The sequence below is a fragment of the Schistocerca serialis genome, chromosome 1, assembly GCF_023864345.2.
Source record: "Schistocerca serialis cubense isolate TAMUIC-IGC-003099 chromosome 1, iqSchSeri2.2, whole genome shotgun sequence".
Taxonomy (NCBI): domain Eukaryota; kingdom Metazoa; phylum Arthropoda; class Insecta; order Orthoptera; family Acrididae; genus Schistocerca; species Schistocerca serialis.
This window is the reverse complement of record NC_064638.1, coordinates 1,016,842,620-1,016,866,422: the sequence shown is the minus strand read 5'-3', so window position 1 is coordinate 1,016,866,422 and position 23,803 is coordinate 1,016,842,620. Positions and strand designations below refer to the sequence as shown.

The following is a 23,803-nucleotide window of genomic DNA, read 5'->3' as shown; positions in this document are numbered from 1 at the left end:
TGCAATTCACGAACGATGGAGTCATCATTACCAGCAGCCGCAGAGTCCATACAGTGGTATGGGGCCTCCAACAGCAGCTTACACCTGTTCAGTTGTGATCAGCGGCCAACCGAATTACCCAGAATGCGGAGAAGCCGCAGACCATTACCTTTACTCGCAGTCAGCTCGAACTCAAAGATCGTCTCACACTGCAAAACATCGCACTCCCGTTGTCAAATCAGATGAAATACTTGCGAGTGATATTGAACTGGACACCCCTCTTCAAGGACTATGTTCAGGGAAAATGCAACTGGTTCATTGCTGTCCAGCCAACATCCGAAAGTGAGTGCTATACTACACCTCTACCGAACAACGATCTTGCCGTCAGTCTTATATGGGTACTCCTCCTGGTGCATTATCTGTAGCAGCAATTTCATACTGCTGCAAATCCTATCAAACTGATGCCTACAGTTAATCCTTGGAGCACCTATACCGGCAAGGATCTGGAATCTCCATCAGGAACTTCATATAGAGACCATCAGGAAATCATTCGTATAATCCACTCAAAATCAGCTCTCAACCATTGAAGCACTAATCCCCACTCCGAGGCATCTTTATGATGTGAGGTCTGTCACCCCTGAGAGGTGGCAAGGCATAAAGTAATGTAAGTTAATAAACAAAAAAGGAGAAAAAGTATTGCAACATTGTGCGACAGAGAGTTAAAGTCAGCTGTAACAAAAAGAAAAAAAGAAAAGAGAAAGAAATGGTTCAAATGGCTCTAAGCACTATGGTACTCAACATCTAAGGTCATAGTCCCCTAGACGTAGAGCTACTTAAATATAACATAGGGGCATCACATACAACCATGCCCGATGCAGGATTCGAACCTGCGAACGTAGCAGCAGTGTGGTTCCAAACTGAAGTGCCTAGAACCGCTCGGCCACAGCGACCGGCTCACTTCTAACAGTATTTAACATTAAATGAAATGTAATAAAGAAACCAATAGCTTAGGAGGGTGAAAGAACGTAGCGCCCAATACCCTTCTCACGCTAAAATAATGAGAAAATTTCCCCGTTCACCCTTTACTCATAGGAAGTAAGCCCACGAGGTGGTAGTATTTCTGTGAAACTACACACACGTACTCTCTCTCTTTCCATCTCTCTCTCTCTCTCTCTCTCTAACACACACACACACACACACACACACACACACACACACACACACACACACACACACACACACATTGTCTTATTAAATTTGACTACAGGTCGGAAACGATGAACCGCCACGGAGTAAAGATGTATAGACGGCAGCGTAACCTACGAAACAGTTTTGTTCTTCATAGTTATCCTCCAGTCTATTGCTTAAAAGTAAGCCGTATTATTAGCAAAACTGGAACTGTCAATGTTTAGTTCAGATTTTTTCTCAAAAATTCTTACTATGTTACGTGAAACGGAGGGATGCGGTAGTAAAAATTAAAAAAAAGGACACAGATTTATTTCATAGCTCTAGAAGAAGTGATTTTCTGAAGAAAGGTAAGAAAAGGCGAACATCGCTTCCATACTTGGTCGACGGAATATAAAACTTCTGTTTACACTGAAGCGCCAAAGAAACTAACATAGGCATGCATGTTCAAATATATGTAAACAGGCAGAATACGGCGCTGCGCCTATATAAGACAAGTGTCTGGCACAGTTGTTAGACCGGTTACAGCTGCTATGATGATAGGTTATCAAGAAAAAATCTGCATAAATGAATTCTAAATTCAACACTTTAATCTGTCAAAATAGTAAATTAATTAATATTAATCAATAACATAAAAAATATTTTAACCCATCGTGTTTTAGTCGGCGCACTAGCGGTGGGACACAACATCTCCGAGGTAGCGATGAGGCGAGAATTTTACATACGACCATTTCATGAGTATACCGTTAACCTCAATAATACTGTAAAACAGCAAATCTCCGACACCACTGCGACCGGAAAAAGACCCTGCAAGAATGGGAGCAACTACGACTGAAGAGAATCGTTCAACGTGACAGAAGTGCAACCCTTCCGCAAATTTCTGCAGATTGCAGTGGTCGGTGCGTTAGTGTGGGAACCAATTGACAAAACATTGTCGATATGGGCTTTCGGAGCCGATGGGCCACTCGTGTACCGTCGATGACTGCACGACACAAACCTTTACGCCTCGCCTGGGCTCGTCAATACGGACATTGGACTGTTGACGACTGGAAACATGTTGCCTGGTCGGACAAGACTCGTCTCAAATTGTATCGAGCAAATGGACATGTGGGGATGGAAAAAATCTCATGAACCCATGGACCCTGCATGTGTGCAGGAGACTGTTCAATTTAGGATCTGTAATGGTGTGGGGTGTGTGCAGTTGGAGTGATTTGGGACCCCTGATACGTCTAGATACGAGTCTGACAGGTGACACGTACGTAAGCATCCTGTGTGGTCACCTGCACCTCATCATTTCCAACGGACGTGGGCAATTCCAACAGAGCAATACGACACTCCACACGCTCAGAATTGCAACAGAATCATTCCAGGAATACTTGCCTGAATTTAAAGACTTTCGCTGGACACCAAACTCCCCAGACATGAACATTATTGAGCATATCTGGGATGCAACGTGCTGTTAAGAACAGATCTCCACTTCCTCGTACTCTTACGGATCTATGGACAGCCTGCAGGATTCATTGTGTCAGTTCCCTCCAGCACTACTTAGACATTAGTCGAGTCCATGCCATGTGGTGTTGCTGTTCCTCTGCATGCTCGCGGGGGCCCTACACAATACTAGACAGGTGTACTGGTTTCTTTGGTTCTTCAGTGTATTATTCATAAACAACTTTCATAATATTCAATAACAACATGAAACTCTCGCCTTTGGGCATGATGAAAAGAGTTATATTGAGTACAAAATAACAACAATAATTACATAGATTTTTAAAAATATTTGTTCATGTAAGTTACTTCCATCAAAAATAATTTCTTTGATTACACAAAAACGTTAATGCTACGTAACCAAGTAATTTCTATTACTTATAAAATGCAATGAATATTTTGCAAAGATATGAAATATAAATTGGGCTATACTGAACGATGTGCGATTCTAATTATGTGCAATACAAACAAATAAGCAAACAAACAAAGAAAGAAAAATCGCCTGCTCCCGGAGTCTCTCACACGTTCGACTATATTTCGTTCCCTACGAATATTAACGGTAATCCTTCCATTTACTAAGTCACTTACGTATTGTATCAAAGTCTCACAACCGTATATTTGGTAGAGAGTAACCAAGAATGACATTCAGCTACAAACGATTGGTTCTGCGTGCTGCTGGCGATATGGTGCCGCGGTCAAAGTACTGGGTCATATTTCGCAGTGATGAAATTCAGATCCTCCTCTCGACTTGTGCAACATCTAATCAGCCGAGCGCCTAGATTGTTTATCTAGCAAAATCACGACATATACATAAATCCACATCTACACCTACACTCCGAAGTTATGTTGTATACCGATGTCACTTCCCCACTATTTTGTTCTGGTCGGTAATGGTTCACGGAAAGAAAGATTTCCGCTAAACCTTAGTGTGGGCTCGAATATCTATAATTTTATATGACCTTTTCGCGAGATATATGTTGGAGGGAGTAAAATATTTTTCGACTCTTCTAGGAAGTACGCTCTCCGAACTTTAACTGTAAACCATCCCGTGACGCAGAACGCCTCTCTGCCACCCACTGGAGTTGTTTGATCATTTTCGTCGCGCTTTGATGCTTGCTAAATGAACATATAACGAAAGAAGCTACTCTTCCTTGAATCTTCTATATTTCCGCTGACAGTCCTATAATTATTGGTAGAACGAGTGTTTTGTAAACTACTTTCTTTGTTAACGGACTAAATTTCCCAAGGATTCTTGCAATTAATCTCAGTCTGACATCTGCCTTAACCGCAATTAATTTTGCGTGATCATTCGAAATCAGATCGCTCAATATGTAGATATTTTAGGGAAGTATCTGCTTCTAGTGATTGTTCTGAAATCGTCTAGTGGTACAACGACGGATCTTTCTATCTATGTAATCGCAATACGTTACATTTATGTTGAGGGTCAGCTGCCACTCGCCGTATCATGCATCAGTCCACTGCACCTCTTCTTGCATTTTCTTTATTTTCAACCGTCGGGACTTCTCTGTATGCAACATCACCACTTACGAAGAGACTTAGGGAACTTTCGATATTTAAGAATTTTTAGACATTGCAGCCCCGTCAGTAACTGTGATAGACTAATATATTGAAAAATCCGCCTTAGTTGCGAAAATTTTCTTGTCTTTACCCAGGTTTCGGCTACAATAATCTAGCCTCCTTCAGAAGCATAAAAATTGCTATAACTTGCCAGAGTAAGGCACAGTCAACACTAAAAATTAAAACCTATACTACCGTGGTACCATGTCGAATTAAAACTACTTAACTGAAGTCCAGCCCCGGCATCTCTTTACCACGCGGTCGGTTGGCAGCGGTAACTACGTTGGTTCGACATGGTACGACGGTACTATAGGTTTTAATTTTTAATGTTGACTGTGTTTTACTCTGGCATGTTATAGCAATTTTTATGCTTCCGAAGAAGGCTAGATTATTCCGGCCGAAACCTGGGTAAAGACTAGAAAATTTTCGCAACTGAGGCGTATTTTTCAACATATTAACTTCCGATATTATCTAGTGGGTCAGTTATACATCTGCCTCTGATATTATGGGCCAAGATATTCTTCCGAAAGTATTATGTGTGCAGTTTCATACACCCTAAAGTAACTGTTTGGTTGTCACTTCTCCGAATTATTTTAAAAATTCAGAAGTATCGGTGTCTACCACTTCTGTTTTGTTTGTTGCAGGCTTCTGTAAGGTATGATGCGAATCGCCACGGCTTCCTCTTTCCTCTCCTGTGCAACCACTTCGTCCCAGAGTAGCCCTTATACTCTATGTTCTCACTTACTTCATGGTATAGTCCAGTCTACGTCGTCCCCTAATCCTTCTTCTAGCCAGTGTTTTTCACACGTTCGCTTCTCACCGATTCTTCGGAGAACTTCATTTGTTATGAGTTGCCTTAATTTTCAGCGTCCTTCTGTAACAACGCGTATCAAACGCTTCGATTCTTTTCTCTCGGTTTCTCAAGTCTATGATTTATTTCTGTACAACGCAGCGCTCAGATGAAGGCCTATATTTAATGTTAGTAGATTTCCTAGAAAGACAAATACTCTCATTTCTTATTCTAGTGTTCTACTTATATCCTCCTTGTTTCTTCTGTCATGCGTTATTTTGATTCCCCGGTAACAGAGCCCCTTAACTACGTATGTTGCTTGCTCTCCGATTTCGTTGTTTCTCGCTAATCTCATTTACTCTGGGCATCATTACACTTTTGCTCTACTATTAATTCATATTATGCGCACATTGGGCTGTTCATCCCATTCAACAGATCCTCACTTTCACAGAGGATAGTACTCTAACTTCTTTCACCATGAATTTTCATCGTAGTCCCTAATCTATCTTCATTTCCGCCGTAACTTCTTCGTTGTAACAGGTTGAACAGTATGTGAGAAAGGTAGCATACTTGCCTTAGCACTTGTTAATCAGAGAGCTTCTCTATCATTGTTCCTTTCGTATTTCATCATCCCGCTTCTTGTAAATGTTGTATATTCTCCATATTTTGCTATAGCTTATACCCGTTCTCTATTTCAAACATAATGTGTCATTTAGCTTTGTCTGACAGTTTTCCTAGAACGACAACCCCAATTAAGATACCCGTATATCGATTTTCATTTTCTCCATTATCAAGCACAGTATCAGAATAGCCTTAACGGGTTCTTTATGCCTTTTATTCTTTTGCCTTTGTTCAAGCCAAAATGGTCGTTATGTAAAAGATCGTCAATTTTATTTTCCATTCTTCTGTATGTTATTATTGTCAGCTTCTTTGTTGCATGAGTTGTGGATTATGCGATACTTCTCATATTTATCAGCCTCTGATATTATGGCGCATGGCATTCTTCCTAAAGGACAGTATTATGTCTGCAGTTTCGTAGATTCTACAAACTGAAAATCTATTTGGTTGTTACTTCCCCGAATTCTTTTAGAAATTCTGAAGTAGTGCTAACCACCACTTCTGCTTTTTTTGTCAAGAGTCTTCTAAACCCCTATCAAATACACATTGGCTCTAAGGCATAGGTTGTCAAAATTAGTATATGTAGCATAGCAGACAAAATATAACAAATTACAGAAAATTTCTAACTAAAATCTACATTCTAGTCCTAAGCAGGAGTTTCGCACGAACATTGAATATAATACTCCTCCGGCGCCGGCCCGACACTACTTTTCTGTTGGAAGACTTCTCTTCGTTCAATATGACATACTATATTCTGTTTCCTAGAAGATCTTCAACCCAGACACACAGTTGATCTGTTATTCCGTAAGATCGTATTTTGTTCATTAGACCGCAGTACTGAACTGTATCAAAGTCAAGGAACACGGCATCTACCTGGCCGCCTCTATATACTGCTTTGTCGGTCTCATGGACGAAAAGAGCGAGTTATGTTTCATACGATCGTCAGAATGTGAAAGCATAACACATTTTCCAAAATTTTACAACTGATCGACGTCAGAGCTACACACTCTTGCTTTTATGCGTCTTTTCGACGACCTTTCTTGAAACTGGGAATGATCTTCGCTTTTTTCCAATCGTGGGGAACACTAGGCTCCCACAAGGCCACGATACACCGATGATAGACGAGGGGCAAGCTCTTCCGCTTACTTAGTATAGAATCGATTTCTTATCCCGTCAGGTCCAGCGATTTCAGCTGTTTTTCTATCCCACGGTCACTTGTTTCAGTATCAGCGATTTTATCTTTCGTGCAGCGATTTAAAGTAGGCAGTACAGTGCGATTTGTACCGTCCTACATTACCGTCTACCACAGCTGGTGCTCCTTGTCTAACGACCGGGATAACGACGATACAAGATGTAAGAAACTTAATGTTCGTGCACAATTCCTGTTTAGGATCGTAATGCAGATTGTAGTCAGAGATTTTCTGTTTTGTCATATTCTGCCTGCCGTGCTACATATATTGCTTGCGATAACCTATGCCTTAGAGTACAACGTGTGTTTGATAGGTGTTTAGAGTGTAAGTGGAACTCTCAGACGAAGAGTTTGGCACAGATGGGGAAAGAGGGAGCCGTGGTGGTTTGCATCATACCTTTCAGAAACCTGATACGTAAAAGAAAGGACACTAAAAGTCACTGAAAAACGTGATAGTCATTCAGATATTTATTGCTCGTCTGGTACGAGCGTAATTTGCAGAGACATACATTGTTCTGCAAAAATGAGTTGGTACCCTTGCCAACAGTAGGAACAGTAGCTGGTTCGTCTACTGACCATCAAGAACTGTGGCCTCCAAACAGCGGCTCGCAAGCTGCCTGCTGCCCTCGAAATCATTACGTGCAGCCTGCACAGCCATCAGTTTTTTGGTCATAATGTACGGAACAAGAGTATCGGAGACTTTATGTGGTTTCCGGTAGTTCCGCCTTGTTCAGCGGGTTATACTGTCAACGATTAAGAAAAGTTTACATTTTAGATCACTGCGCAGATTGCCTTTACTACCCGACCACGATATTGTTGCACTAGGCCCCCAGTGGCCTCTATTAGAAAGATGTAGTGACGTTACCGTAAACAAGAGCAATGGGACTAAGGAAAGCGCATCGCACTGTGGATGACTTCAAGACAGTTGTGGATATACTGTCAAGAGGTTCAGCGTGTCCTCGCGAAATAGCACGACACAGACACACGATAAGCCGACCGAAGTGCCTTCACTCCCAAGTGCAGAAATATTGTGGTCAATTAATAGCTAAATACAAGTCTAGATGTATCGACTTACCTTTGTGTTGTCAGATTCAAGAAGCATAACTTTTCATGGATACACTGTGCTTACATAATGCAGACTGGAATGGCACAACCTTAGTTACGCCATTGCGATATACGTATTCTTCGTTACTAAAATTCTGACTTATACATATCCGCCACGTTTTTTGTTACTGAACTACTAATATCATTTTAAGCTAATTTATAACAATTTTAGTAGCAAGTGCTTTTCTGTGATACCATGTTTTCCAGTAATGTAACAATATACTCCACTTTCGTAGGATGATATTAACTTACCTCCTGCAACTTGACATTCAAATATAATTGGAACATTGCTAAATATAAGATAACAAATCCAATTTTGGATTAGCCGTTTAGGAGTGCCGTATTTTCCACACTCATCAATAAAAAATGGGAGAGGCCTGAATACACGGCACTAAGTGATATAACCGTACTAGAACATTTCAAATAAATTTACGTGTACAGACGACCTGTCAACAGCCTATAGAATTTTCGAGGACACCGTTCCCGCCTAGTGAATTACGTAAGTTGGAGTGAACATCGTACCGATATTAGTGGTTTTTTTTTCGTTTGTCTTAACCTAATCATAGAGGAAGTGTTTGGTGAGAACTCCACAGTAAAGTTAGCTGCATATGAAAATTACATTTCAGGATCTTTGACGCTTCTTAAGTCACTGCCTATTGCACGAGGCATTTCTTGCAGCTTGTAAGTAGCATACTTGTACACATACGGGAAGACGCCTGTTCGTTTAACTCGACACGTTTAGGTCCTGTGACTGACTTCAGTTTCACAGTGTACTAATTATTTAATGTATCTGAAGCTTTTTTCTGCAGACCTTTCACAGTTGAAAGAACTATGTTGTTTCCATGGCTTGGTGTGCGAGTTTCACTCCCTTTAATTCAGTGACTGTTGTTTATGTTGACAGAGCGCCGTGAGGTGCCTCCCGCGCAGAGCTACAGACCGGCAGCGGAGATTGGCGAGAACGATCCCAGGGCCAACGACGTGATGGTGCGCCATCCTCCACAAGGTAGGCTAACACTTCTTCTAAACGTCAACATCATCTCATTTACGTAAATTTGAAACATTACGAGCCGATACTCTCGCGGTTCGAGGATTTCAACAAGTTACACGGGAACTAGAGCGTCTTCCCTCATTTTTCAAGTGAATTGGCAGACCGGTTGCGCTACTGGACTCTTATTCGGGAGCGATAGGACTCACTTTCACAGGCGACCGCATTCGGGTGTTCTGGCTTTTCTTTTCTGTCTACAGCCAGAAATAAGCTGAGGCTACATACTTGACTCCTTACTATCTGATTTCGTTTTTAAGCTTCGAAACATTTGACATGAACACTCAAGATTTGTATTTGTTCAGCTTACCTCGCGAATGTCAAGGAAGTTTTCCTTTTTCGTCAATGAAAATGTGAGCTTGCAGAACAGATGGCATCTTAGAATGGAACAGCCCAGCGGGGTAGCCGCGTGGTCTTGGGAGTCTTGTCACGGTGAGTGCGGCTCCCCCCGTCGGAGGTTCGAGTCCTCCCTCGGGTATGGGTGTGTGTTCGATTAAGTAATGTGAAAGCTTAGGGACCGATGACCTCAGCAGTTTGGTCCCACATGATCTTACCACAAAATTCCAAATTAGTATGGAACTTTAGTATTCCGAAGTCAATAACATTGTACTTTAACTGTCATTAATAAACAGTAGTTGAGTAGAAATGAATTTACTGGTACATGAAGTTTCGTGGTTTACTTGTCATCACTTGTTAGTGACGAATTATAGAATTTATTTGTGTGTGCACAAACAGACGTATGATGTAAATGCACATGTGAAAATGTTATGCAGCTGAAACTGATAGCATTGTTTCTAATGTCGCACGCTTTCAACAAGAATAAATTTCTTCCCCTCTTTGATACACCCATACTGACCATTTCTCGCAACCAATTTTCAAACATCGGTGTTTTGCCATAATTAACATCACTAGTTTGTTCAATCCTCAGTTGGACTCATTCCTCCTTTTAGTAGGCTGCCTGTCCCATATCGACTTGGATTACAATTTTTCACCTTGTCCTCACATGGCTGTGTAAATAAAAGTCTTCGTAAAGTTTCAGCTTACACTGTCCTAATTCTTCATTCAACAGTTGCACACTTCGTTATCCTTTTCGTCTCAGTATTTGATTGCATGTCCTCATAAAGCAGTTTCAGCGTCGGTTAATCTTCATCAATTACTTTGCTGGTGTTTTTGCTCCATTGAGTAAAATGCAAGAGGTGGATAAAAACATGGAAACACCAAAAACACAACACACTACCATGACTAATACGCTGTAGGAAAACCGTTGGCATTCAAAACAGCTTGCAGTCCTCTGGGAATGGGTAAATACAGGTAATTCCTGTAAAATAGTGAACACAGCATCACTATTGAGGAACAGTCAGTGTACCATAGAATGGACCTGATCAGCAAAAATAGTTCCATAGTCCTTGGCAGTAAGGCGACCTTGCTGTGTAACCATGCGGCCCATGGAATAGCACGATATGGCTGTCCAAATAATCACCAAATCCCCGCAATGTCTCATTCCTGGGAAGTAAACTCGGCCAGAAGGTGGAAACAGTGTGCAACAAGACTTACCCAATCAATTTACTATCTTGCATTGCTCCATAGTCCAGGTTTTACGGATTCGGCATTTGCATCACTGGTGAGTGGTTTTGAAATAACAGCTCACCTCGCGATTCCCTGCTTATGCAGCTCACTTCGTGTTGTTCCGATGTTGACAGGGTTCATGAAAGCGAGGTTCAGTTCTGAAGTGACTATTCCAGTTGTCCTCGTCTTATTTTTCGTCACTATGCTCTTCAGTGACCGTCACTATCACTCAACATACAAACTTTCGTCCCAGTTGTAGTTTAGCAGATGACGTTTTTTCGCTTTCGAAGTATGCGATATACACTGAAGAGCGTAATATAGTGTAGGGCCCCGCGAGCACCTAGAAGTACTTGCACACGACGTGGCAAGGACTCGACTAATGTCTGAAGTAGTGCTGGAGGGAAATGGCACCTCGAATCCTGCAGGGCTGTCCATAAATCCGTTCGAGTACGAGGTTGTGGAGATCTCTTCTGAACAGCAAGTTATAAGGTATCCCATATATGCTCAATAATGTTCATGCCTGGGGAATTTGGTGGCCAGCGTGAGTGTTTAAACTCAGAAACTGTGTAGCAATTCTGGGCATGTGGGGTGTCGCGCTGTCCTGCTGGAATTTCCCAAGTTCGTCGGAATGCACAATAAACATGAATGGACGCATGTGATCACAATGGATGCTTAAACACGTGTCACCTGTCAGAGTCGTATGTAGACGTATCAGGGATCACATATCACTCCAACTGCACATGCCCCACGCCATTACAGAACCTCCACCAGCTTGAACAGTCCTCTCCTGACATGCAGGGTCCGTGGTTTCATGAGGTGGTCCCCATACCTATACATGTCCATCCGCTCGATACAATTTGAAACGAGACTCATCCGAGTAGGCAAAATGTTTCCAGTTTTCAATAGACCAATGGCGGTGTTGACGGGCCCAGGCGAGGCGTAAAGCTTTGTGTCGTGGAATCATGAAGGGTACAGGAATGGACCTTCGGCTCCGAAAGCCGATATCGATGATGTTTCGTTGAATGGTTCGCACGCTGACACTTGTTGATGACCTAGCAGCAATTTGCGGAAGCGTTGCACTTCTGTCACGTTGAACAATTCTCTTCAGCCGTTGTTGGTGCTGCTGTTTTTTTTTTTAACTGGTTCAACTGGCTCTGAGCACTATGGGACTTAACATCTGAGGTCATCAGTCCCCTAGAACTTAGTACTTAAACCTAACTAACCTAAGGATATCACACACATCCATGCTCGTGGCAGGATTCGAACCTGCGACCGTAACTGTCGCGCGGTTCCAAACTGAAGCGCCTAGAACAGCTCGGCCACAACGGCTGGCGGTGTCCTTCCTGCAGGATCTTTTTCCCGCTGCAGCGATGTCGCGGATCTGATGTTTTATCGGATTCCTGATGTTCACCGTACACTTCTGAAATGGTCGTACGGGAGAACCCTTACTTCATCGCTACCTCAGAGATGCTGTGTCCCATCGCTCGTGTGCCGGCCATAACACCACGTGCAAACCAACTTTAATCTTGACAACCTGCCATTGTAGCAGCAGTAACCGATCTAACAACTGCGCCAGACACTTGTTGTCTTATATAGGCGTTGCCGACCGCAGTGCCGTATTCTGCCTGTTTTGATATCTCTGTATTTGTATACTCAAGTCTATACCGCTTTCTTTGGTGCTTCAGTGTATATCTTCGAGATGATGCCGCTTGAAACACCAAATACCTCGACTGCCTTGGTTACGGAAGCATCCACCTCACGAGCACCAACTATTTTCCCACTTTAGATGTCACTTAGCTCCGACATAATGCACTCTTAGCTACACATAACACTGTTCTGACCACGATTGACACTTGCAACTTATTGAGAATTTTGCACAACTGCTGTTCGTGGTCAAATTCTGCAGTATAACATTCAGGCCTGGTTAGCTTCTGCATTTGTGTTCAAGCATGCATTTATGGCGGTGTTTACATATTTTTGTCCAGCCCTGTACTTTGAATAATTGTCCGAATGAATCTTTTCTTGGTCTCATACATCGTTTTTTTTCTGACCGCAACAAGGAATTCATTTTATTCTTTGGAAGTTTGTCTAGAGATATCCTTTTTTGTGTAGCATATAGGATACGTCAGTAAAGCAAAGTACTTTTAATTATGGCAGCAGAACAATGACTATCAGTTTTCGTGAGACATATATTTTGGGTTTGTAATTTATAAAGGAAGTTGCAATACTATACACATTTTGGCCTACATCATAAGAGATAAAATAATTTTTTTTGTTCAGATTTTGTCTGTACTCTCTAACCTTATAATATAATAGAGTAATACTGATCGTTTGTTACAAATGAATACTTTAACCCGAAGGAACAACATCATGGCTGCGCTTATTTAGATTTAACGTTAGATGTTAGCTTGTGGAATGTAGACGTAGATGTACGGATTGTTAATCTGTAAACTCTTTTTGTTGTAACAATTTCCATCTATCACATAAATAGATGAAAGTTTTCTCATTCCATAAGAATGTAGTGGGATACAGCTGGTGAGTGCATGCGGCCGCCAACACCCCAGGAAGCAGCAGCTGTTGCGTTCGGCCACTGCCTAACCGTCAGCAGAGCAGCGCGACCTCGTTCGGAGGTCCACAAAGGAAGGCGCATACATCAAGCTCTGATTTTACAAGCAATAAAGCACTTTACAAATGCTCACGCAGTCGGTTTAACATCGGCATGTAGTTTCGACCTGCCAAAACAAAGAACAGGAGCGCGGAACAATAGGTTTATGTTGCACGTCTCTGCCATTGACGCCGGGCCGCATCCATTAGGCCACCAACATGTCGCACATACACGGCGCCAAGTGTTGATATTTATGGAAGCGATCGCTCCATTTGGCATCGCAGCGGTCGGCTAACGAATGGAGTAAAAACCGAAATGTCATCGACCTGGGGGCGGCAGCGCCGAGTCGGCGACGAGGGAAGGCGTGGCCGGCGCTAATTCCCAGCCGTGAGGGACGGCGCCTGTTCGTTATGACGTGACGGACGGCCTGTCAATGGGCGGCCGCGCCATCTGTCTCTTATAATGGCGGCCGCCGAAGAAGCCGATTGACGCGCCGCGCCCGCACAAGTGGGTTCAGCGCGAGGCCGTCTCCCCGGGATTTCATACTCGAAGCACCATATCTGCTGGTACCGCCAAGTCTACAATGTTATTCCGCGGCACTTTGTAGTGTGTCTGGATTACGCTACTACGCAGAATGTTGTCTCTAGCTCCGAATTAAACAATGGGCACTCTTCAGTAAGGCGAAGAACAACCAACAACCTCATTGTCGGCATACGCCCAAACCGTCAGCGTCGCACCAGAAAGGGTCCACACTCCGCTTGAACACTATCGGCCGCGCCGGTTGAGCATTAACAAGTATTTTCGGCACGTTGCCGCGGAACACATGGGAAATAACTGGCCTCAAGGGTGAAACCGATTATCTCCAACACACGGGCAGAAGAAGTATGAGAAACATGGTCAAATGCCTTGTTAAAATCCAGAAAAGCAAGGGCACCGTGAACAGTAGCCGAAATCACGTACTAGTACTCCTCTATTGGAGTCAAAATCGGGCGCCCAGGAAGGCAACTCTACTCTGATGCTCCCCAATCACTTTCCCCAGCAGAGAAAATCTGCTATCGATTATCCTCTAAACTATTTTATAATCACAACCAAGCAAAGTGAGAGGATGAAAAGAATCCACAGTGACATGGTGAAACTAGTTCGGTATTAATACTATTTTACCCAACTTAAAATCTGCGAGCACAGTTCTCCTCTGCATAAACTAGTTTAACGTTTCGGCAAACACCGCATACCAGAGGGGCCGAAAGTGAACATAAAACTCCTTAGGGAGGGCATGCCGGCCAGGTGATCTAAGGGATGGAGAAGCAGCAGTAAGAGTAAGCACCTCATCTGCCTGAAAGGCAGGCATTTTCAGCAGGCGTGTTCCTACCAATAAGCATCACTGAGCATCATCGGGAAAGGCTCTCGCGTTGTTTTCCACCGCCTATAGTTAATCGTAGTATTAGTCGAAAGCGCCAACAATATCACCTTGCTCAGTCAGTTGGTGGACTGCAGTATCTGTGAGAGACGTACACTACTGGCCATTAAAATTGCTACACCACGGAGATTACGTGCTACAGACGCGAAAGTTTACCGACGGGAAGAAGATGCTGTGATACGCAAATGATTAGCTTCTCAGAGCATTCACACAAGGTTGGCGCCGGTGGCGACACCTACAACGTGCTGACATGAGGAAAGTTTCCAACCGATTTCTCATACACAAACAGCAGCTGACCGGCGTTGCCTGGTGAAACGTTGTTGTGATGCCTGGTGTAAGGAGGAGAAATGCGTACTATCAAGTTTCCGACTTTGATAAAGGTCGGAGTGTAGCCTATCGCGATTGCGGTTTATCGTATCGCGTCATTGCTGCTCGCGTTGGTCGATATCGAATGACTGTTAGCAGAATATGGAATCGGTGGGTTCAGGTGGGTAATACCGAACGCCGTGCTGGATCCCAACGGCCTCGTATCACTAGCAGTCGAGATGACAGGCATCTTATCCGCACGGCTGTAACGGATCGTGCAGCCACGTCTCGCTCCCTGAGTCAACAGATGGGGATGTTTGCAAGACATCAACCATCTGCACGAACAGTTCGACGACCGTTTACGGCAGCATGGACTATCAGCTCGGAGACCATGGCTGCGGTTACCCTTGACACTGCATCACAGACAGGAGCGCCTGCGATGGTGTACTCAACGACGAACCTGGGTGCACGAATGGCAAAACGTCATTTTTTCGGATGAATCCAGGTTCTGTTTACAGCATCACGATGGTCGCATCCGTGTTTGGCACATCGCGGTGAACGCACATCGGAAGCGTGTATTCGTCATCGCCATACTGGCGTATCACCGGACGTGATAGTATGGGGTGCCATTGGTTACACGTCTCGGTCACCTCTTGTTCGCACTGATGGCACTTTGAACAGTGGACGTTACATTTCAGATGTGTTATGACCCGTGGCTCTACCCTTCATTCGATCCCTGCGGAACTCTGCATTTCAGCAGTCTAATGCCCGACCGCATGTTGCAGGTCCTGTACGGGCCTTTCTGGATGCAGAAAATGTTCGACTGCTGCCCTGGCCAGCACATTCTCCAGATCTCTCACCAATTGAAAACATCTGGTCCATGGTGGCCGAGCGACTGGCTCGTCACAATACGCCAGTCACTACTCTTGATGAACTGTGGTATCGTGCTGAAGCTGCATGGGCAGCTGTACCTGTACACGCCATCCACGCTCTGTTTGACTCAATGCCCAGGTGTATCAAGGCCGTTATTACGGCCAGAGGTGGTTGTTCTGGATACTGGTTTCTCAGCATCTATGCACCCAAATTGCGTGAAAATGTGATCACATGTCAGTTCTAGTATATTTGTGCATTGAATACCCGTTTATCATCTGCATTTCTTCTTGGTGTAGCAATTTTAATGGCCAGTAGTGTAATAAATAGCGACGATATCGCGACTGATGGCGAAGTAGGTTATAAAATGATGTCAATTCGCCTTAAATAAGAGACTGGGGTATAGATTAGACCTATAAAACCTCCATCTGTTGCAATTGAGCTGCAGCATTTTTGACTTTCGGAGAACGTCTTGGATCCGCAGAGGGGCGTCACCCGCTCGTTCATAGAATTCACGCAAGAGAGAGTAACAAAATTCGTAAGTTCTCCTAAAGCTGGAGCAGCACAGTATGATAATAAGGACTGACGTAGCATCAGCTTCGCTTAATCTGTTCATCAGTCCAACAGCAAAGAATAACGCACAGTGGAGAGGAGGAAACGCTTCCACAGGGCGCCAACTACATCATCAAGCGCGCTATCCATGAGCTTGGAGACATGCAGCATCCACTGTGGACGAGACAGTTTCGCAGGTTGCCATTCAGAGTACGCAGTAACCAACAGAGCACAGCGGTCAGAAAAGGAAACGTGGGTACAGCCAACCGCCACAATCCTATCACGGCTACAACACGTGGCGGTAGAAGCGTATATTTGATCAAGGTGGGATGTTTGTGTGCTCACACGTCAAGAAAAATCATCGTATGAACCAATTCACGGCAAAAATTGTAATGTGGAGATTGATCACTAGGACGTAAAACACAATGAAAATCGTCAACAAACGTGAGACACCAAGGACTATGCGCAAAAGATGCCACGAATTCGCCATTGCACTACCCGGACCAGACAGGGCATATAACACAGCCTACGTGAGGTCAGATGCACAACCTATCCCCGTACCACATTCAGTTAATTCAATATTGACAATGGGGATTCCCTCACGAAAGATAAAGGGCAATATCCATCGCACATTCAGGTGCTACATGAAGAAGAGTCTCAAAACTAGAGGCGCAAAACTGGTGAATAAAACTTGTAAACGTACAATATCAGCAGAAGAATCATAAATAAACTGACGTAAATTTAGTTCTGTTAAAATTAAGAGTAATAGAGGTGCAAGCATGTCTCACCAATCAGAATAAGAACGGGTGAAAACGGAAAGAAAAAAACACAACTTATTCCACCCTCGACTGTCATATTCTATAGCCGCATCCATCGACGAATCTGAGGGATGGGGGGCTAGTGCAGCACTCTGCTGAAACTTTAGGCTTCTGTTTCTTCCCCAACAGCAAGATCCGACTGGATTCGTTGTTTTTGCCTACCTTGTGGCAAGGTACCGTTCGCTGCCGGCAAAGTGGGAAGATCGTCCACCACATCCAAGTGAATCATTGCCGGTCCTGAATCGGAAGCTGTCTGCACAGGAGGAACCCCCAGCGACAGCGACCGTCACACGTCGACAAGACAGTCACATAGCAGACCGGGCATCTCGGGAGACAAATCATGCGAAATTATCCCCGAGTCCGGCTTCTCTAAGAGCAAGGAGACAGATCCGTCATCGGAAGGGCTAGAGCGAGGAAACAGAGAGGTAGTGTTTGGGGCAGGGGGGGGGGGGGATGAGAGGAGGGGGTTGTTGTAACTCAACACACTGAACATCCAAAACAGGCGCCGAGGGAATCGACACAAAGTGTTCCGACCTCTGAAGAGATTCAAAGGAAACATCCGCGGAAATGGAAGAAACACTAGAGCGCTCCATCCCAACTATCGGCTCAATCGTTCGTATCTACCATTTAGAGAATCAGCAGAAGCACGAGGTGCGGGGGAGGAGTAGGTGGGGGCACGGCAGGGTGTGTACGGCACCTCTTATTTTGGATCACTTGAGCATCCGCGTAAAGGGCAGTCAACAAACCCATCTTCCGTCGTCACCACCGTGAATTTACGCTGCTGTTCAAGGGAAGATCGAAAAACAAAAGCCCTTCTCGGACAACTGGTACCAAGCTGACAACTCTCATTACGCAAAACGCACGTCCTCACCTACCCATTTTTTGTGAAGTGTATATACAACAGACTTGTAAATGAGACGAGATATTTTGTTTCATCTGAATTTCTACGGAACTAATCCCGTTATAACACTGAAGCTTTATACTGGATGTACCATCGTTCAAGGCGAATGTTCTTTTCCTAAGCAAACGGTAAACATTATCTTTCTCAGGAGACAGGTAGAAAACACGAACATTCGCGAATGCAACATCAGTGATCGCAAGGAAGACTGTATCAAATGTGTAATTTTTCGACTTGTAACGGAATTCAAAGATTTAACAAAGAAAACATAAATCACGGTGTCCAAATATGGTGTGTGTACTTGACCCGACGTAAAACCAAAAGTATCTACCAATAAGCAGTAGTGGATTTCGAGAGAACAACGCTGCTCATGACGCGTCGACTTATCAGAAATAAATAAGTAAATAAAAAGTAAAAGAACCTCATTATACTTTTACGTGAATAGACCTGGACGCCATGGGAACCAAAGAAATGGACAATGCCGCTACGAACAGCACACTTAAAATAGCAAAAAGACGAATTCAGCGAAGGGAAGACACTCACAAAGATCAAAATCTCTCGAAAATATCTAACTTCCAATACTCGTAGCGCCGTGACGGAGATGAAGTAAACTACGTCCTACTCGTAAGCATTAGCAAGCCGAAGTGTAATGAAAGTGGACTCTCATATTCTCTATCATATGTATGATGATCATTACCCGGTATCCATACGGTCATCTGGTATCATAGAGGGTCCTGAAGATGATATAATGTGACACCGAATACGATTATAGTAAAAATGAGACTATGAAAACAGCTAAGAGTGTCATCCTGCCACTTAAAGGTGTAGAAACAGCTATTGCCTCATGATCCATTGGAAGCTGGAAGTACGGGTAGTTGTGTTTTGGTCTGAGGACAAGGGAAAGAGAGGGCCAGAGATGTAAGCTAGGAGCGCATTGATGTAGTTAGAAAAGGAACGCTTTTATAGCTTACTTGAGGAAATGATCACTCAAATGACAGCTCGGTCAGTCATACCAACTGTATCACTCCGGGACACCTTGCGACACTTCTACATCAGCTGCTTTTGTATGGTTTACAAAAAAGACCTTTAAATCTTTAGTATACCGCAACTAGTTTCGACAAGTTATGTCATGATTTCATAAAAAGTAATTTTTAAAATTATGTAGAGCACTACGGCATTATTGTAAAATATGTTACAAATCTTGTTAGTACTGTGGTAGCAAGTGGATAATAGCGTATTTTACAATAATTGACATGTCGCATACACCATTTTAAACTTTTTAGTTTGCCAGATGGTGGTATAAATAGTCGAAACTAGTACTTGAAGATCAATTTAAAAGAATGGATAGTATCTTGACAATAGGGTTTAGGATGAGCGTCAACGACTGTAAAACAAGGATACTTGCTGATGATAGAATTAGATTAGAAAATCAAGTACTAAATGTGGTAGACGAGTTTGAGTATTTGGACAGCAAGACAACTGATGACGGCCGAAGTAGAGAGGACATGAAATGCGCACTGGCAATAGCAAGAGAAGCGTTTCGAAAACATAATAATATCTGACGTGAATGTAAGTGGTGGGAAGTCTCCTCTGAAGGTATTTGTCTGGAGCGTAACCTTGTAGGATAGTGAAACGTCTTAGTTCCCTCAGAACCTCTCTGGTACTTTTCCAACTACACTGAAGTCCACCTTGCATACGTTGGGAGACTATCCATACTGGAAGACAGGATACTGCGTGAAAGTGGCTTAGCCTAAGCGTAGGAGACTGGTTCCGAAACGAAATCATTCTGGAAACATATTGCTTCTCTAACATCTCTAACATACCGTTCACGAAAAGACCATAGAAGAAAAAGATAATAGAGCTCAAACGGAAACTTAGTAGCAGTCGTACTGCGCACCATTCGCGACTGGAACAAACAACTGGAAAATGACAGAAGTACACGAAGTGCATACCATGAGTTTTCGGAGCATATGTGCTCATGTGAAAGTAGATTACATATGACAAACGAGAGCGAATTCGAGAGCCAGATACAGATATTCAATTGGAACATTGCTACAAGCAAGCTAGTAGAATCAAGCTGAGACCACCTTTCTTTCTCTCCTGATCGGGAGCTATTGGTGTCGACAGTATTAATTTCAAGGACCTGTTTCAAGCCAATGTCACAACAAAATACAGTACTGATTCACAATCTGGGTAAACGTTCATCGGATACAACTATGTTTTAAGTTTTTGCAACCGTCAAGCACACTTCGTCTTTTGTAGCAAAATCTGTCACTTGTCCTCTAAAGTACAACTTCAGATTGATCAGTGCAATTTTAGACCAGGAGATCGAAGTGTTTGCTGTTTTATATTTGTGAGTTTTTTAGTGGTTAATAAAAGGTTTGGAGGGAGGGGAGGGGGCACTGAACCAAGATGCAGCTTTCACTTAACTAAAGCTACAACAATGGAGTTCGGACTGATTCTCTTTTTGGAAACAATATTGCTTACGGTCGCCCTACCAGCACTGAGGTACCTCATAGTGTGCGAATGAAGGCCTTACGTAAATAAATTAATGGCCGTTTGATCGTTGACATATCATTTCACCGTAAAAGACTGGACTGGCAACTACACGCTGCCATTAGCAATATTCGATTGTGACAACCAAGCACGATGGTGTAGTGGATCAGGAAGTGGATTAGCATTTGAGAGAACAGGTTTCATGTTCCCATCCCGCCATGCAGACTTAGGTTTTCCATACTTTCGTTATGCAAGTACGACTCAAGACATCTCTCTCCTTCTCCTTTAAAAATGTTTCATAATGTCGTACACTCCGCTGAAGCCTGAAAGATTCGTTCTAGGGTCTTGATCCGATCATGTTAAAGTATTATTTACTTATGTGTACACTGTTCCATGCAGATGCAAGTGATCTTGTACCAATGTGAAATACATTAATAGGATGCACAATGACTCGTCCCACATTATTAAGACAATCCGTATAAATGATTACTTGAACACTTAAATGATCTACGAAACAAGTACGTCACTATTTTAAATTCAAGCAAAAACTTTCTCTAAACAATGGCTCCAATTCGAAGCTGGCCAAATAATTCGTTAAAATACTAAGTAGCAAAGAAGACTAAAATGTCTTCGAAACACCTCAGTGAGAGCAGTTTGGGAGATTCATGAGTAGAGACACTACGAAGAGCATTGCATATGCAGTTGTTGGGTGTTACAGCTGCCATATATGACCAATGCAACCAGGTCAGTTTACGTGTTGACAATGAAGAACCTAATCCCCACAATGTGTGTGTGCCTTGACAGAACATTTCATCTATTGTTCGTTTCTTTTGAATAATTATTTTGGTCTCCCTTTCAGCTGTTTTCCTTGTTTTTTGTGCATAACTATAAAACATCTATTTAAATAAGTCGTGATTCTGCTTAGGAGCTCTGTTATTTCAAGAAAATGTTTTATTCGTCAAAACTAGCCAACTCCAACACAAGGATATTTGACCTCAAGGTAAAACGTATCCTACGAATGTAGTTGCTGTAAGTAAAAATAGAATTACTGTTGCAATTACATCGAGTGCTACGTACATGTAATCGAATACATGCTAATACGAGTGTCATTCAGTAATTAAAGAGACAAATTGGTCTGGAGAAAGAAGCGTTTATTTTTACAAAACTTTTTCTACTTTTCAACATAATACACTTGAACATTTATTCACTTGTTCCAACGGGATACAATCTTTTTTATTCCGGCTGCAAATAACTCTTTATCTTGGTATCTGAACCAATTTCCCACAAACATTTTCAGGTCCTCGTTGTTCTGGAACCTCTTTCCACGTAATGCCTCGTTCAGTGCACCAAACAAATGGAAATCACTAGGCGCTAAATCAGGACTGCAGGGGGGATGAGGCAATACTTCTCAGCCCATTTTGACGATGGTTTCACGGGTCAGCTGAGCAATAAGTGGACGTTCGTTGTCTTGCTGGAAAATCATACCTCTCCTCTGAGATCCACGACGTCTCTCCCTCGCGGTTAGCTTCACCTTGTGTAAAAGAAAATCCGAGTAGTATTGGCTGTTCATTGTACCCTGCTCTTCGAGATAATCACAAAAAACTGGACCTTCAGTATCCCCGAACACCGTCAACATTATTTTCCTGCTGATACAGGGGTTTTGAGTTTTTTCTTGAGAGGTGAGTTGGTGTGCCTCCACTCCATGTTTTGTCTTTTTGATTCTTACCAATAATAGTGAACCCAAGTTTCATCACAAGTTAAAATTTTGTTGAGGAAGTGCTCACCTTCTCTTTCATAACGCTCCTTTAGCTCTGTACACACTCTCAACCTTGTTTCCCTGTGTAGCGTGCATCAGCTTGTTACAAGTAATGTTATGAACTGTACCAGTACTAACTTGAACCTTATCAACTGTCATTTCCACAGTCACACGGCAGTTGGTACGAATAACGTCGTAAATTCGAGTTTCAAGTGAGGGAGTCGAAACTGCAACTGGTCGGCCAGAACGGTGTTCGTCAGTCACTGAGTCGTGACCATTCTTGAACAGCTCTACCCACTTCTAAAAATGTGCATGATTCATACAACCTCCACGATAAACTTTAGACATTCTACAGTATATATTCACTGGTTTCTCGCCTTCAGCAAATAAAAAACGAACAACAGAACGTTGTTCAACTAATGTGGACGATTCAAGCGGACTCGCCATCTTCAAATGTATTTTTGAGGTTGTAAACAAAACAATGTCTGTGCATCAGGTGATCAGGGCTCATGCTAGTGATGCCAAATTGAGGCCGTAAAAGTACCAAACATGCGCCAACAGGGGCATCTGACCAGCACTCGCAGTAACATTGCAGAACTCGCATAACAATACAGATTCCACAGAGAAACTAGAACATGCAATGGAGAAATTGGTTTAAATAACAGAAAACCTCAGTGGATCCATGACTACCGTCTTAGTTCAGTTATGTTTGTTTTTGTAGATTCTATTTCATAGTCGGACGAATGGTGTAAAATTGGTGACTATGTTTGCTGCTTTTCTGTTAACGAAAGAGTTGTTTACGAGCTGTGCCTTCCACAGAGAGTGCGGCGGCGGACCTCCGACTCCGCAGCGCCCCTGCCGTCCGCAGCGCGGCAACCCGCCACTCTCCTCCGTCGGTGGGGCTGCTGCTGCACTGGCTGATAGTGCTGGCAGCTGCCGCCAGGTGGCAGTGAGGAAATATTCGCCGGCCGAGGGGCTGCCACTGGACGACGCTTCTTGCAGCGCCACTGACTTCTCGAAATTTAAAATGCAACAACCAATAATGACTCAAGTTCCTGTCTGTAGTGTGGCAATATTTAACTAGTTAAATGTGCTTCTACAGATAAAAAAAGAAAGAATGTTTTTGCTGCAGCAGTTTTATGAGTGAATTAATAGATTCACGAAAGGAAATAAGCCAGGGACAGTCTAAAAATGCTACAGAATGACATGTAAACCGTAATGTGTAAATATTCCATGTACATTTATGTCTGTCAAAACACAATATTAATCCATTAGTAAAGTTTGGAGATCATTATTGAATCTATAATAGCAATTATGTAACAAAGTATGTAATTTAATTAATCTGTACTAAAACTTTGCTGTATAACAAATCAGATCTGCCTCGCCCATAATTTGAAGAAACGGACCCTGGAGTCAAAGTACAAAGTAGTGAGCTTCTGAGACAACTGCTGTGGTATTCAAGACAACGAATTCGGTTGGTACCTGGTACAAATACCCTTCTGGACATCCTAATTCAGATGTTTGTTGCTGCCCTAAGTCAGAATAGTGC

General features: G+C 43.0%; 1 protein-coding gene across 1 annotated transcript in view; it reads left to right on the top strand.

Annotated features, from left to right (window-relative positions):
• Positions 1–23,435, top strand: part of LOC126455015 (lachesin-like) — a 1,274,520-nt gene extending 1,251,085 nt beyond the window's left edge. Inside the window, exons 9-10 of the mRNA XM_050091143.1 lie at positions 8,830–8,931; positions 23,074–23,435. Of these exons, the coding sequence (XP_049947100.1) occupies positions 8,830–8,931; positions 23,074–23,207 (236 nt within the window). The 3' untranslated portion in view covers positions 23,208–23,435. The remainder of the gene's footprint in view (positions 1–8,829; positions 8,932–23,073) is intronic.
• Positions 23,436–23,803: the final 368 nt, after the last annotated feature.